This window comes from Poeciliopsis prolifica, unplaced genomic scaffold, assembly GCF_027474105.1.
Source record: "Poeciliopsis prolifica strain line A6 unplaced genomic scaffold, Auburn_PproV2 SCAFFOLD059, whole genome shotgun sequence".
Lineage (NCBI taxonomy): Eukaryota > Metazoa > Chordata > Actinopteri > Cyprinodontiformes > Poeciliidae > Poeciliopsis > Poeciliopsis prolifica.
The window spans coordinates 944,916-960,230 of NW_026562434.1; the positions used below are offsets into that span (position 1 = coordinate 944,916).

Genomic DNA, 15,315 nt, shown 5'->3' on the forward strand with positions numbered 1-15,315 from the left:
TGCTAATGTGCTAATAGTAGAGCTAATTTTAGCTTTTTTTAAAATAACTTTTAAAACTAATGCCACACAATTAATTTCTTAAAATAAATCCAGATTTTATTTGGAAAAGTTAAATTTGAGGAAGTTCACTAAATGTTTAGCAGAAACACTAAATGAACAATTAGCTGTGCTGCTAGCGCATTAGCTGACATTGTCCAGTAATTTCACAAGGACTTTGTTTTGTGTAACCAACAGTTTATGAAGTCAGAATTAAAAGAGCTTCAAATCCTAAATGTGTCACGACGTTTGGTTTTGAACTTACAAGTGAAAGGTCTCGTTGTATTTGGGAGACCAGCTGTTGTTCTTGGATTTGGTCTGAAATCGGCGCTTCTTGTCGCTGAGGTGCGGCCCGATCATCGTGACTTCCACGAAGGGTCTGAACATCCCAGACGTCTGCCACTTCAAATCACTGGCTGCAATCACTGCATCAATGACACAAACATTTAAACAGAAATGACACTAAAATGCTCCAGCTTTGATTTTATTGGTTCAAAATGAGCCCAAACGGACCTTTGAGAGTAACTTTCCGCTCTCCGCTCTTGGGATGAGTGTACAGCTCAATCTGCAGGGAAACCTCTCCGATGGGTTTGTCCACACCTGAGCCTGGTTTAACACAAACAACATTTGGTCCAATGCAGGCAAAGAAAACCAAGTTTTATAGAGTCATGCGACGGAAACGCAGGTTTCACAAAACAGAAGAGAGAAAACGATGAAGGGAAGTTGGGCTGATGATGATTTCATGGAGACCTACCCCTGCTGGGCTGGATTTTCTCATTAGGGGTTAACCTAATACCCTTCCCATTGTGCACTGGCACAGAGGCAGCAGGAGATAAAAACAAGACAGCAACTTAAACAACCAAATCCAGGAGATAAAAGCAGCGAGGAATCTGAAACTCTCCCGTATTTAATCTCCTTGGAGGCGTTTTGGATCTACCCTGTGAATGCTGCGTGGTCACGAAGGTTTTGATGAGCGTGTCGGTGGTCTGGGTGTAGAGCGAGAGAGCGTGGCGGAGCGACGAAAGCTCAGCGCTCTTCTCCAGGAAAGTCTTCTTCAAGCCATTCCCGCCCGCATGAAAGTATTGCTGCGTAGGAAACAAAACGAGAGGAATCAGCGTTCTACAACCTGAATGATTAAACTTAAAGTGGAGTTAATCAGACTTTTAGTTAATCAACTAAAAGACTCTTAAAATGTGAATGAATTGTACTTTTCTGTTTGACCAGAGGTCAACGTTTCGCTCTCACCTTGATGGTATCCAGAGCCACATCCATGACGGCACACTGCCTGGGCGTCAGGCTTTTAGCGTCTCCTGCCATGTGATCCTAAACAACCCAAACCAAGACTTTGACTAGACCAATTCACAGGAGAAAGCAAACTCAAAGGCAACCTGATACCTTCAGTTTGGAAAGGTGTCCCAGTTCTTTAGCAGCAGAAAGGATCTGTGCTCCCTTCAGGAAAAACAGAAAAATGAATGATTCTTTTAGTTTTCAGAAGCCTTGTTTCAATTTTAATGATCATATTAGTAAAGTTTGATGGAGATGGAAAAAAGCATCGATACAACTCATGTTCATACATAAAGTGAGTTATTTATCTACTCTATATGTGATTGGATGATGTTCAGTTTGTTGACTAATAATTAAACTGAATATGCCACAGTCATCATTTTAAAACATAATGGATAAAAATATTTTTTGTGTTTGGTCACGTCTGTCAAAATGTTTGCATCTCATCATCTGACACAATTACGAGTTGATCCATTTCAAAATGGCAGCCATGTTTCCATCCAGCAGTGATTCAAATTTTGAACAAATTTTTATAATAATGTATAAAAGAAAATGCAAATTACACTGCAAAACCATAAACTCTTACCAAGTATTTTTGCTCTAGTTTCTAGTGCAAATTTGACGAATGTGAATTACAACATTTAACTTTTCTTTTGGGATCAATAAAGTATGTTTGAATTTGAATTTTAAAATATCTCAGCACATTTTAAATAAGACAAAAATAACTTAGTAGTAATTTATCAGAAGTAGAAGCTTGTTTTAAGTCGATAATTCCTTAATATTGATTAAAAAAAGTAGTTGGCAGATTATTTAATTTAAGGGAAAATGATTTGTTATAAGTGAAATAATCTGTCCTACACAAAATAAGTTCATTACATTTATTTTGCCCAAAATTATTGATATAAAATGAGATTTTAGTCTGGTTATTATTTCCCTTATAACATTGCAAAAATATCTTGATTTAGGTGAAATAATCAAATTTTGTCAGCAATATTAAGAAATTATTGACTTAAAACAAGCTTCTATTTCTTGCTGAAAAGCTACTTGTGAGTTAGTTTTCTCATTTTCTGCTGTTCTAAGATAGTTTCACTGACAACTAGATCAAAAATATTTGGTAAGATTGTGTTTTAATTCACACTTTTTGACAACATTTCAAAACCATCTGGATGGAAACCTGTCCAGTGACGGAGACGAGCGTCAGACTCACCAAGGTGTCGTTCCCTTGCGGCAGGACGATGTTCTTCTCCAGGCTGGTCATCACGATCCTCCACAGCTCCTTCAGAACGCGCTTCAGGACGGTTTTCTCACACACCGTGGCGAACAGCGTTAATCTGCAAAAACAAGACGTTCACACACACGCCGACGGACGAGCCGTGTTTGGGGAAATCCCACTGAACCCACTGCGCATCCAGGAAGTCCATGAGCGGCCGCAGCATGTTGTCCGAGTCGCCCTCCACCTGGTTCTTGGTGTTTTCGTTGAGCGGTCCTTTGATCTGGTACAGCAGCGACGCCATCTGCCGCATGCAGTCGGTGATGCGGCTCTGGAAGCTGCAGGAGAAGAAAAGCCAGTGATGCACTGGGACAAAGTGGGGGAAACGTGGGGTGTGAGGGCGGCGTACCTGTTCCCAAACGTGCTGCTGAGGTCGTCCAGAACGTTGTTGAGCCGAACCTGCAGGTCGTTGAGCAGGTCGCTGGCCTCCGTGTCCATCTGGAGGAGAGAAACCTTCAAGTTCAAAAGGCTGACAAAAGGTTTTAGAGAAAGAAAAAGGGAAATAAAACTGGGAAGTTTTGGGATTTTACTGAGACTCAGAACCTGGAAGCTAAATTACTTCTAAAGCTGAATTATTACAGAACACCTGAGAGTCTACGGTTGCATTACGAGTCCGTTAAACACCTTGTTGGTGTAGTTTGCATTTCTACTCATAATAACATGCATGTTACAGTTCACCTCCTGTAACACGCATGAACTCACCTCATGATCCTCACATGCATTTTCTCTCTATGTGGCAGAAAGTTGGGAGGTAAAACAAGACATTTTGGATGAAATGCCCCATTTTGACACTCATCAAGTGGAAATTGCATATTAAGAATATAATTTAGGATATTCTGCTTGTGCCTACCTTCTCAAACGGTTCGTCCATCTTTGTGTCAGAAAATTGTTAGAGATATAAAAAAACACAAACAGTGTCAAACTGTCCTGAAGAGGTGGAGGAGCTGTATAAATCCAAATGATTTCTGGACTTTTTGGTGAATATTAAGGTGATTTAATCCAAGATAACATGTTTAACCCACCTCATCCTTCTCAGTCTATCACACATGATTTAGAAAAGGAACGAAATAAAGTGTTAAAATAAAAAAATACAGTTGAAGGTGATTTGGCGCTTTTATGGAAATAAGGGAAAATGCTGCTAATCTAAAGAGGAAATCCTCACAGATGAGAATCAAACCAGACAACAAAACTCCACCATGTTGGATGTTTTCGTTTCAGTTTGGGGAAAATCTTTGGAAATGACTTTGGATTTGGAGAATGAAGGATGTTAAAAACCACTTTCAACTGCAACAAACCTCTGCCTCCATTTCCTCCCCTTCCTCTTTAACTTCCTCCTCTTCCTCACTTCCTTCAAACTAGGAGTTGCAGTAAAGAGGCAACAAAGGTTTTGTCTTGTTGCTTCATTCAGATAATTGTGCAGTGTTTTTTTTTAAAGTTATTTTAAAGGCATATATGCAGTCATGTTTTACATGTTTGCATATGCAGTGGACTTGCCTGCCATGCTAGCGCGCTGTTCTTCAGCTAGAAAAGCAGAGAAAAGGTAGAGAATGTCTTTCTCCAGCCACAATTACAAAAACTGACTTTATATTGAGTTAAAACGTGGATACTATCAGAGAAAAACAAAAATTACCATTTATTTTTGGTCTAGTTTATTGTTCAAGTACATTTGGACACTTAAAATAAGACAAAACTAATTTACAAGTAACTTTTTAGAAAGATATATGAGCTTGGAGGGAGTTTGAGATGCATTAAGTCTTAGAATATTCTTCTTAAAAAGGAAAACCTGCAGATTTGTCTGCACAAAAACTTTTGAATTTCATATTAAAATGTTAATTTAACAGAGTGATTCGTATTTTCCCAGGCAGCCTTAATTTTCTTTTATATGATTTCAACATGGTGCATTTCCTAACAATCAATAACAAATCAAATTGATATGATGTCAAAACTGGAATCTATCACTAATTTGAACACTTGACCCTCAACATCAATGTTGGAGAAACATTATCGTCATTGATAATGTAATAACAGCAATAGTGTTACAACAACACTATTAAATAATAGTGTTGTTGTAATTTCAAGGCTGCTGTTTCTCTGTCAGATTCCCTCAGGTCTCCACAGCAGAGAGATGGATCACGGCGCTCTTCCTCCACCTCCTCGCCGCGCCCCATCCTCATCCTCCACCACCTCCACCGAGTTCTGATGGGTCGGTTCAGATCCTCTCTGGAGATCAGACACCAGAACAGAGGCGGATCAGAACCAAAGCCAGCAGCTCTGCTGAAGCTCAGGAGAACTCTGAGTCCAGATGTGGACCCTGGTCTCCTCCAGAACCTCCTCTGTTCTGCTGTGGAGGAACTGTGTGGTTCCAGTTCTGCAGCAGGACCTTCTCAGCTGCAGCAGAAGAAGAAAGGACTTCCTGTGTTCAGGTTGGATAGAACCTGGATATTTTCTAGCTTGTGGTTCTGCTTCCAGCGTAGATGTTCTCCAGGGTTCTGATCTGGATCTAGTGGACTGTAGAGCTCATCAGGTTTCCTCTCATCCACTTTGAGATCTTCAGCCTCCTTTAGATTCAACCTGAAGCTTCTTCTGACAGATTAGCTGCAGCTGATATTTAGCATGATGTTTATTATTCTAGCCTCAGTTTTCTGTTCTTCTTGTGACTCCACTGAATCCAACTCTGATGTCGTCCACTTCACAAGTGATAAAGATCCATTTTTCTTTCACTTCCTGCTGATTTCTTTCCAAAGCTCCATTTTTTCCAGGAGGATCTTCAATGTTCTCTTTAGATGATGAAGGAACTCAGACTGACTCCACCCGGCTGGTGCTCCAGGTGAGCAGAAACAAACAAACCCTGAAGTCATCTCTGCAGACCAGCTTTAGATTTGGACCAACTGAACATCAAGCTTCAGTAACGTCTCAGTTAAAGTTTGTTTCCAGATCTGAGATCAGAAAGTTCTGGAACAAACTGGTTGCTCTCCAGTTTGATGATGTTTCCAACCTGAATGCTCATCCATTTTTCTTCTCTCAGCCTGGAAAGAAAATCCTCCAAATTGTCTGGCTTGATAAAAAACTGTTTTATTAGTAAAATCTTGGAATCTTGACTCACTCTTTGTGCATCAGGACTTTCACCTTGCAGTTATTCACCTGAAATGAAGAGGAATTGTTTATTTTTGGTCTAAGAATAAAATGTTTTTGTAAGGATCATGTAATCACATCCTGGAAAGTCCTTCAGAGTTATCTTTGCTCTAAAGTTATGAAAACCCAAAACCTCTCCCTTTTTAACAGAGATCAATAACCAAACACTCTGATCTTTGCTTAATCTGCCAGTTTGACAAATATAAATGAACATCGCTTCAAAATGTGTGTATTTTATTACTTCTGAGTGGGAAAGTGTTTCTGAAATGGAGCAGGAAATACATTTCATAACAGCTGATTTGCATGTGATCAAGACAAGAAGGCAGCGGTCAACACACACACCCAGTGGTGTGTTCACACACACTCTGCAGAACTTTGTGTTCATCAGGAGGTCGATTGTTTCAGGTTTGAGCTAAAACAGAAGCAGCAGCACTTCCTCTACAGGAGAAAACACACGAGGTCATGAGGTCAAGCTTTGTGACAGTAAATAAAACACATGAATAATCTCTTGGTTTGCCAAATTATAATAAAACATGATATTTATGTTGTGAACAATTAAATAATTTTAGCTTGGATTGGCTCTGAACACATCATAAATCACTGATTCATTATAAAAACTTTGACTAGACTCAGAGTAGACTTATGTAAATATACATGATGAAGTATTTAAATTCAGCATTTCACTGAAAAAGTAATTAAAGTGTAGATACAGGGATAAAGATTAGCATGCTAACCCTCAGGTTTCCCATCAGCCACTTGGGTTTCAGGATGACCAACATTTTTAAACATGGCTGCTAATTTTGAGCCTTTTAAACCAGATATGGACATTAAATGTTCCCTGTTAGAGATTCAGGTTTTAACTTATGGATCTTTGTCAGTAAATTTGATTTAATTATTGGGGAAAAATAAAAAAATAGTCAAGGAATAAACTAAAAATTAGGTTTTTGGAGGTGAAATGATTAATTGTTGAATAAAAATGGAAAATTAATCATGTAGGATTAATGAGATTATTTTATTGTGAAATTTTAAACACATTACATTTGTACTTTCACTTGTGTAAAGAGTATTAAGTACTAATTGAATTCATATAAAACATGCAGTTTTTTCATGTTATTGAACGTAGGCAGCCTTCAAAATGAGCGGTCCTTATTTTTCTGTGATGCTTCCAGTCTCTGCGTTGTCCTGTTTCCCCTTGATTGTTCCCAGGTGTTTCTCGTTTCTGTGATTACCATCTGTGTATTTAATCCCACGGTTGTCCTTTGTTCCTCATCGGGTCCTCATCGTTCTTCACGTCATTTTGTCAAGCCTGTTCTTCTGTCCACCAGGATGAACAGTTGCTACAGGCGTTGAGCCCTGGCTTCAGCTCAGCCATGCTGCCTGTTTTTGTGTTTCCACTTGGACTATTTTTACTATTAAAACCATCATTTAACTATATCCTGGGTTTTCTGCCTGCTGCTTCACCACCAGTATACCAGCATCTCTTGATAGAGTGAAGCTATGACAAGAAAACAAACTGAAAAACATGTGGATCCTGGAATAAACCTGGAATAAACCTGGAATAATGCCATCTTCCATCTTGAAAGGACTAGAAGAAAAAAAAGTTTCCAAGGACTCAATCAGAATCGTTTCACCAAGAAATAGATTGTAGAGACTGAACTATCTGTTCAACAGTGAGAGAGTTTCTCTGACAGGAGGAAAAACTTTAGACTCTTTAGACTCAAATCAGCTCAGAAACACTGAAGAGGAACCAGAACTGGTCCAACAGACTGTAAATCCAGGAATCAGAGGTTCAGTGAATGTGGTGTTGAAGGTGTGGAGGAGGATCAGTGAGTCAGAGGAGACTCTGTAGAAGGACAGAATGCCAGCAGGACAGTCCACATACACTGCTACTCTGTTAGAGACAGAGGAGGAGGAGAGACGAGTTTGTCTATTATTGTGACAGACAAAGTAACCATGACGATCAAAGCAGATCAGACTCCAGGAATGATCATTCCATCCAAGCAAACAGTCATCATTGCCTCCTTTCCTCTTGATTCTTCTGTAACTCACTGATATATAAACATTCCTCTCCACTCAACCTCCCAGTAACAGCGACCAGTCAGACCAGTTCTACACAGCAGCTGAAGATAATTATCAAATCTGTCTGGATGATCAGGATATGACTGAAGCTCCTCCTCATATGTCACCTTCCTGTTGTCTTCAGACAGTTTGAGTTTTCTGTTCACTGTGTTTGTGTCGATGGTGAGTTGACAGGAATCTGATGGAGAACAAACACAATCCAGCTGCAGTTATTGATCATTTATTGACACTTTGACTCCTGAATGAGTGATGTGACAGTTTGAAGATGGTTGAATGTGAGCTGCTTTGTTGTCATGAATCAGATGAAAAACACACTTACATTTCCTCAGACTGGAGTCAAGAATCGGCCTCCAGCAGGCTCCACCCTGAAAGGAGGAGGGGGGTCAGACCATCAGTCTCTTTCAGCAGCAAACATGGACATTACATGTCTCTCAGACACACATTGTCCTCGAGAGGGTCTTGACTGCAGCCTGCAGAAAGGGGCGGGGACGGACCACTGTCAGTCTCAGACCTTATATGGAATTGGGACTATTGCATTCCGGAAATGAAGGGGGCGCTATTTTCACAATCACTAATACCTTAAAGAAGCGGGGTGAAGAGGTGGATTGGAAGAAGTTTGAGAGGTTTCGCCATTGACGTTCGGAACGCTATTCATAATGGAACAAGCACAAAGTCAGCAAAAGGTATTTTCTACCTTATTAAAACTTTTTTCACATAGTACATCAAAGCGCTTTTTCTAGATTAGGTTGAAAATATAATTGACAGCTGTAAACGAGTGAAATTCATAGTTCGTACAGGGGAAGGCAAATTTTAGCATGTAGCATAGCTAATTATTTTCGTGCAGGGCATCATTAGATAAAAATTGAAAAGTAGAAAAAATGTATACTTGAGAAATGTATTTATGCCCAATCTTTTTTTTCGTTATACAGATGCACTTATCAATTTGCAACATTAGGATCGGACAGAAAATTTCCCGTACTGTCTGAAGACAAATACCGCTGTCCCCTTTGCTCATACAGTGCGGAGGAGTCTTAAAGGTACAGAAACCACATAGCAAGAACTGCTATGGTTCAACATAACAGTATGTAAAAACTACACTTATGAATGTTTATTTTTACATTCTTATCAGTTTTCTGTTTTTATTTCATTTTTAAAGGTTAATATTTTTTTAAATATGTTTTTGGACACCAATGTTAAATTTCTTGAAAGTCTAATATTTTTTATAAACTAACAGCTTTTTTTATAAGCTAACAGCTGCCATCATAAGTGGAACCCAGAGATGATACTGTAATGACGAGCAGCACTACTTCAATGTATTTTTAGTAACTGTGCAGCAAACTACACATTTAAAAGTAACAAAGTATTTTGTGAAATGGCTATTATTAAGTACTTTTACTGATTATAATGTGCAATGTAATATTACCCATTTATTTCAGCAGACATTAATAAAAATGAAGTTATGTGCACTGTTAGGTATTTTAATACAAGACAACAAATTAAGGTTAGAGGAAACCTAACATAAACAACATTTATCAGTGTATTGTGTTTTAATTCTTTTATGGATTAAAATGTGTTCTTCATTCAGTTAAGTTTCTCGCATTATGTTGCATATCAACAACATTAACTCAAGAGTATAACATTTGGAAAAATAGTCCTAATTATTTATTTTTTTTAATCAAAGTTACAGAGTAATTGAGTAAATCTGATTAGTTAATCTTTGGCTGTTCATTTTGTGCAGAACATATATGTGTTATCTGGAAGCCATTAATTGTTAAATCCTACAAAACAGTTACAACAACGTTAAAGAATCTACAGTGATTAATTCAAACATGCCTTTTGTTCTTCCAATCATTTGTATATTTCCTGGTGTAATAACCTTTTTCTTTTATCTTAGTAGCTATTAGGCTGAGTCCTCGCTCTGTTCTGAGTGAGAATGAATCACATCTTGTTTAAACATATCTGCAATGTATATAGATGTTTTTTTTTATTTTATTCATTTTTTTTAAGATTCATCCATAATCATGTCATAGCCATTCTTCCAGTATGAGTTGCATTGCACATGTTTTTTTTATTATTATTATTTTCAGATGCCTTTGATTGCACTGGAAGCTGTTCTCCAGGAGGTGATTCTGGCACAGGGAGGCACATCTTCCCTCACCTTGGCATTGACCTGCAAGTGCTTAGAAGCCATTGTGTCTGACCCAGTTTTCAGGAAGAAGACTCACTTTGCTTGGCTAGATGGTAAAGACCTTTGACTTTTTTCACCTAAAACATGTAAAATTAGATTTCAACTACATAAAATCAGTTTTCATCAACAGGTGAGATCAGCTGGGCGACATTTTCAGAATCATGCAAGGCAGAAAACAGGATTCCTTTTGCGGTTGTAAGATGTTCTTCCTGCAACCGGCAACATAAAGACTGTGTGGGCTTCACTGGACATGGAAGATGAGGAGAGTTCCCTCGTTACTACTCTGATGGCACATCTGGACACTGCCCTGAATGCCAGTACTGAATGCTAGGACAATATTAGTTGTTTTCTATAGTCTTCACACATTTCAGTTGTCACATTGTGTTTTTTTGTGAAATGTCATTTTAAATCATCTATGCTGAAGCACATTTGCCTTTTGACTTGTTCAGTCATTTGTTTTCATAAGTGTTATTTTCAATATTATGTACATTTTTGAATGTTTCTTTTGTTGTAGCTCAGTTGATTTACATTATTTAGTTTGTACAGAAATTGTGTTACATTGTGGCTGCATTTTGTTGGAGAGAGTAGATCCAAAAAGTAGTTGTAAATATATTGTAACAGTGTTGTTTAGCAATTGGATCACCTTGTTTTAAAAATTTGAAATACATGCTAAGATAATAACTTGCAATATTTTAAATGTGTAAATGCAATGTTTCCTATACTTTTTAAACAATGACTGGAATCATTACAAATGTTCTTTACAAACCTGACATACGGCTAAGTTGTTTGTTTTAACAGTCAGAATCAACTGTTGTTTTATATAAAGCAAGAACATACAGAAACATTGTTTAGTTACAAAGTCATAATACAAACATAAGACTAAAGGTGAGCTGAGTGAAGGTGGAGACCAGGTGGAGGTGATGGAGGCTCAGGTGAGGAGCAGTTGCACATCAAGCCGGAGTTTGTGAAGGACGGAGGAGATGAGACCGGCGCCGTGATCAGAGATGAAGACGGTTACAATTTACACAGATTTAATTTATGTATCCAGTGAATTTATTCAAAAAGGTTTTCATAGAGAAAAAGAAACCCAACAGCGAATCATTCTCTCTGACTGTTACCAGCTCAGTGTCTACTGCCGGGGTCCGAAGATCATTTCTTCTCAAATGAACTTTCTAAAACCTACTTTCTGTGAGTCTTTCCAGGTTGAAGCTACATTTAAAGTTTTAAATGAATCACTTTGGGTTTTGCAACAATGGCATATTTAAGGTCTTTGGGGCTCAGTTTATGAATCAATTGCAATTGGTAGAATTGATTTTGAATTTCTAAACAGAATAGTGGGACACCAATCAGTTACTGGTTAAGACATTATGGTAAACAATGATAACAGTCGAGCTTGTTAGAATTTATAAAGTAATTTAATTTGTTTGTAAATTGTATTCACAATGTGAATAAGAAAATATTTGCCAAATAAACAGAACAAAAGTGTTTTGTGAATGGATGGACCAAGTTGGCCAAAATTGACTAAACGTTTTACTGTTAGTCAACGATTTTGACTATCGGCCTCTTTTCCATCTAGTCCTTATTAAATAAGGCAAAGGATATTCTATTTTAGATTTTAACTTATTTATTTTAAGAGTACCATTCACAACATCAAAATCTATTGTTTGAATTTCAGCACCAGCAGGTATTTGTTTATATCTGTTTTCTGTGATGGACTGGCGATCTGTCCAGGGTCCCTGCAGCAGCTCTCATCACCCACTGCACGGATAACCTGAGAGTAAAATCATTAAGGATTGATAAATGTGTTTTTAATATAGTGTACATTTGTCTCTAAAATGTTAATTTATGTTTTATGACTTTTGTTTGGGAAAGTTAGGGTGTAAGGATAGATAAATACATCTCCATAATGATTCCTTATTATTGCTTATTTTAGATTGTTTGTTACTAATATAATTTTAACATCCAAAACAAAGATTTAATAAAGATTAAATAAAAAAGGGACATACCACGTGACAGACATACCACGTGACGTAACACGTGGTATGTCATTTCCTTACTGTTTAATTTGTAGTTAATATGTAATTAATTTTAAATGTTAAAAGTGTTATTGGGTGTTTTTAAAAGCGTTGTCAAATAAAATGCGTTATTATTATTATAATATTGAAACACGGGCTGATACAGGAAATGGTGTCACTAGCGCCCCCTTCATTTCCGGAACGCAATAGTCCCATTTCCATATAAGGTCTGAGACTGACAATGGTCCGTCCCCGCCCCTTTCCGCATGCTGCAGCCAAGTGTAGTTTTTGTCCTCCACTGAGACAGGAACAGTCCAACATCTGGATTGCAAACTGCAGTGGATGTAGGAAGGACAGTTGGTGCTGCTGCAGCACAACTCATTTCTCCAAACACAGGAAAGCTCCAACAGAGAGGAGAAAGGAAATCCCTCAGTAACAACCTGAAGAAACTCACTGAAGCCTAAAAGGACATCAGGAAACTAAGGAAACATTTCTGGAAGCTCCACCTGATTTAATAATCAGCATTAAAATACAATCAATCTAAACTCTGATCAACACCTGGATACCTGATCCATCCACACTCCCACACACAGATGAAGGAATGAAACACTAAACAGCCCTGCTGCTGAAAACCTGCTGTGGCCTCACTGTAATATCCAGAAATACAAACATTCAAAAGGAGAAGCTGCATCACATTCAACAAAGATTCAACAAGAATCAAAGATTTGATCTCTGAGCTCAGACTCACAAACCAGGGAGAGGCTTCCATCACACACCTCTGACAAACACCTCCAACCTTTCAGCACTTCCTCTACCAACCAGCACCACCAGGTGGCGCTGCACACATTTACAATGAGCCCAAGAAGAAGAAGCAGCATCCTGAATCCAGCAGCTGCAGTAATGGCTTGTGAAAGTGTCCAAGGAGCATCTGGAACCAGAACCAGCAGATCCAACAGTCCAGAGAGTCTTTGTTTGCATCTTTCCTCTCAGATTTCCAAGCTGCTCTGAGAGGAAATGACATCATCACTCTACTGATGATGTCACACTCTGATGTCACTGACCAGGAGCTGCTGGACTTCTACATTTCCAGCATGGAGGACAGAGAAGATCTCAGCTCTGATGAGGAGCTGGCCTGCCTTCACACTGATTGAGGGTCAAAGAAATATTTCCAGATGAAGTCAGACTAAAATGTTGGATTGTCCTGCTGTTGCAATCAGAGGCCAAGAAGAAGCTTCAAGTTCTTCTCCTGTTCAGCTCCACGTTCCTGTCAGAGACTTCAGCTCCTCATGAGGAGAACAACTAAAGCCTGGAACAGACTGACACCAACATCCTGACATCTCATCCCTGAACAAAGCTTTGCAGCATCAAGGTGACTCTTAGCGCCATATATGGACAGATTTCCTCTAAAGGGGGCGGAGCCTGGATTGGAGGAACCAGCAGCAGCTTCCAGGAACAAACCTTGGGAACCTCTGGAGGAGAACATGGAGATGAGATTCCTGCTTTAATCAGTGGATTCATTGATAGAAAACATGAAATGTCTGAGAGCTGCAGCTCCATTTTCTACAGATCTGCTGGAACATCAGATAGAAATGAAGAATTTCATCATTTCACATCAAATCTGTTCATCTTCCACAGATACAACTGAATTATTGAGCTGAACTGGTTCCAAAGGTCTGGATGGTAAAAACATCCATTGTTTTTCTGTCTCATTAGTTTCCAGAAAGAGTTGAAATGTTTCAGCAGCTTTTATCCAGCAGCTCAGTAAAGATCTCTCCTCTTTCCAACCTGATTTAGTCCATAAAGCAGAACATCTCTGCTGCTGCAGCAACAGGAGGAAACTTCTCCAGCTCTCAACTTCTACACTCTGACTGCTTGGAAACAGATCAGGGAGGAACAGCCTTTTCTCCAGGCTGCTCCTCCTGACTCTAGCGCCACCTAGTGGAGGACAAACTACCATACAAATAAAAATGCTAAACTCTGCCTCAAACAGTTTGCTTCATGTTTTTGTGTATTTTTGGTTTCATTAAGTCCTGAAAGTTGTGAATCTTTGTTTCACTTTTGAGAACTTTTCCACATCTATCTGACCATTTTCTGATCTTTCCTCATTTGGGCTGATTGGTCTAGATCTCCATGAAATATTCTTTTAAAGTCCAAATTGTTTCCCAGCTGTGTCTCTACAATTACATATCATATCTTTTATATGATATCATTAATCTGCATATTTTTAAATTATTTTTAAATCAGCCAATCAGGTTCTTGTATTTCCTCAGTAGATCATCAGTGGAAGCCCCGCCCAGCCCATGATGCTCCTGGTTTGTGAAGACAGAGAGACAAACTGAACTCTGATAAGAAACAGTTTCAACTGATTTTCTCTCTCCAACCTCTTGGTTCCACATGGAGCTATATTTGGCCCCCTGCTGCTCTGAATACCATGTTATTGTGGTTCCAGTAGATGGGTTGGTTTCCCAGCTTCATTCAGAACCATGTGAAAGATTCTTATAGTTTAAATGAGCTGCTGTTTGAAAAGTTACACAACCAAAATGACCAGAGATAATTTGAGTTATTAAACTGTAATAAGAGATAAAATGGGGTTCAAAATGTTATCCATTCATTTATAAATGATATGACTGTATACCAGCTTCAAACTAAATGTTTCCCAGCAGACTGACTAAAGACATTTTCTCCCTCTTCCTCCTCTATCAGACCTTCTCTGCTCCTGCAGCAGGTTCCTCCATACCTCAGAGCTTCCAGTCTCCAGTGTGGATCCTTCAGTCCAGCCGACAGCAGCTTCACTCCTGAGTCTCCTGGATGATTGTAGCTCAGGTCCAACTCTTTCAGATGGGAGGGGTTGGAGGTCAGAGCTGAGGCCAGAGAAGCACAGCCTTCCTCTGAGACCAAACAGCCTGATAAGCTGCAGACACACAATTCATCACATGATGAGAAAATGAGAACATTGAGGTAGAGACCAAGGTCTGAACTGATGGATGGATGGATGGATGGATGGATGGATGGACGGACGGACGGACGGACGGACGGACGGACGGACGGACGGACAGACGGACGGATGGATGGATGGCCCAGAGTTACCTGAGAGTTTCCAGGTTGCAGTTTGGACTCTTCAGTCCAGCAGAGAGAAGCTTCACTCCTGAATCCTGCAGGTTGTTGTTACTCAGGTCCAGTTCTCTGAGACTGGAGGACTGGGAGCTGAGAACTGAGGACAGAGCTTCACAGCTTCTCTCTGAGAGGTTACAGCCACTCAGTCTGAGGAGACAGGGAGGAAAATATGTTAGCAAGCCAATCACAAATATTTA

The 15,315-nt window shown here is 39.1% G+C and overlaps 2 protein-coding genes across 2 annotated transcripts in view; both read right to left on the reverse strand.

Moving 5' to 3' along the window:
* LOC129379595 (NACHT, LRR and PYD domains-containing protein 3-like) overlaps positions 1–15,315 on the reverse strand; it is a gene marked incomplete at its 3' end in the record, with an annotated part of 205,355 nt that overhangs the window by 101,046 nt on the left and 88,994 nt on the right. The window contains 10 exon segments of the mRNA XM_055060414.1: positions 302–461; positions 550–642; positions 791–847; positions 974–1,121; positions 1,282–1,359; positions 1,432–1,485; positions 2,528–2,651; positions 2,722–2,868; positions 2,940–3,028; positions 3,441–3,461. Of these exon segments, the coding sequence (XP_054916389.1) occupies positions 302–461; positions 550–642; positions 791–847; positions 974–1,121; positions 1,282–1,359; positions 1,432–1,485; positions 2,528–2,651; positions 2,722–2,868; positions 2,940–3,028; positions 3,441–3,461 (971 nt within the window).
* LOC129379563 (protein unc-13 homolog B-like) lies at positions 69–3,606 on the reverse strand. The gene is made up of 10 exons (XM_055060391.1): positions 3,441–3,606; positions 3,293–3,319; positions 2,940–3,028; positions 2,722–2,868; positions 2,495–2,651; positions 1,432–1,485; positions 1,282–1,359; positions 974–1,121; positions 550–642; positions 69–461 (listed from the first exon to the last, which is right to left on the reverse strand). Exons 1-10 carry the CDS (start codon positions 3,459–3,461, stop codon positions 298–300), a joined length of 978 nt encoding a protein of 325 aa, XP_054916366.1. The 5' UTR covers positions 3,462–3,606; the 3' UTR covers positions 69–297.

Bases quoted from the DNA above. Each gene is read 5' to 3' on its own strand.
- LOC129379563 (XM_055060391.1), bottom strand. From the start codon at position 3,461: ATGGACGAACCGTTTGAGAAG. The intron at 3,320-3,440 runs GTAGGCACAAGC...TCTGCCACATAG, and splicing joins TGGACGAACCGTTTGAGAAG to AGAGAAAATGCATGTGAGGA. The intron at 3,029-3,292 runs GTGAGTTCATGC...TCTCTCCTCCAG, and splicing joins ATGCATGTGAGGATCATGAG to ATGGACACGGAGGCCAGCGA.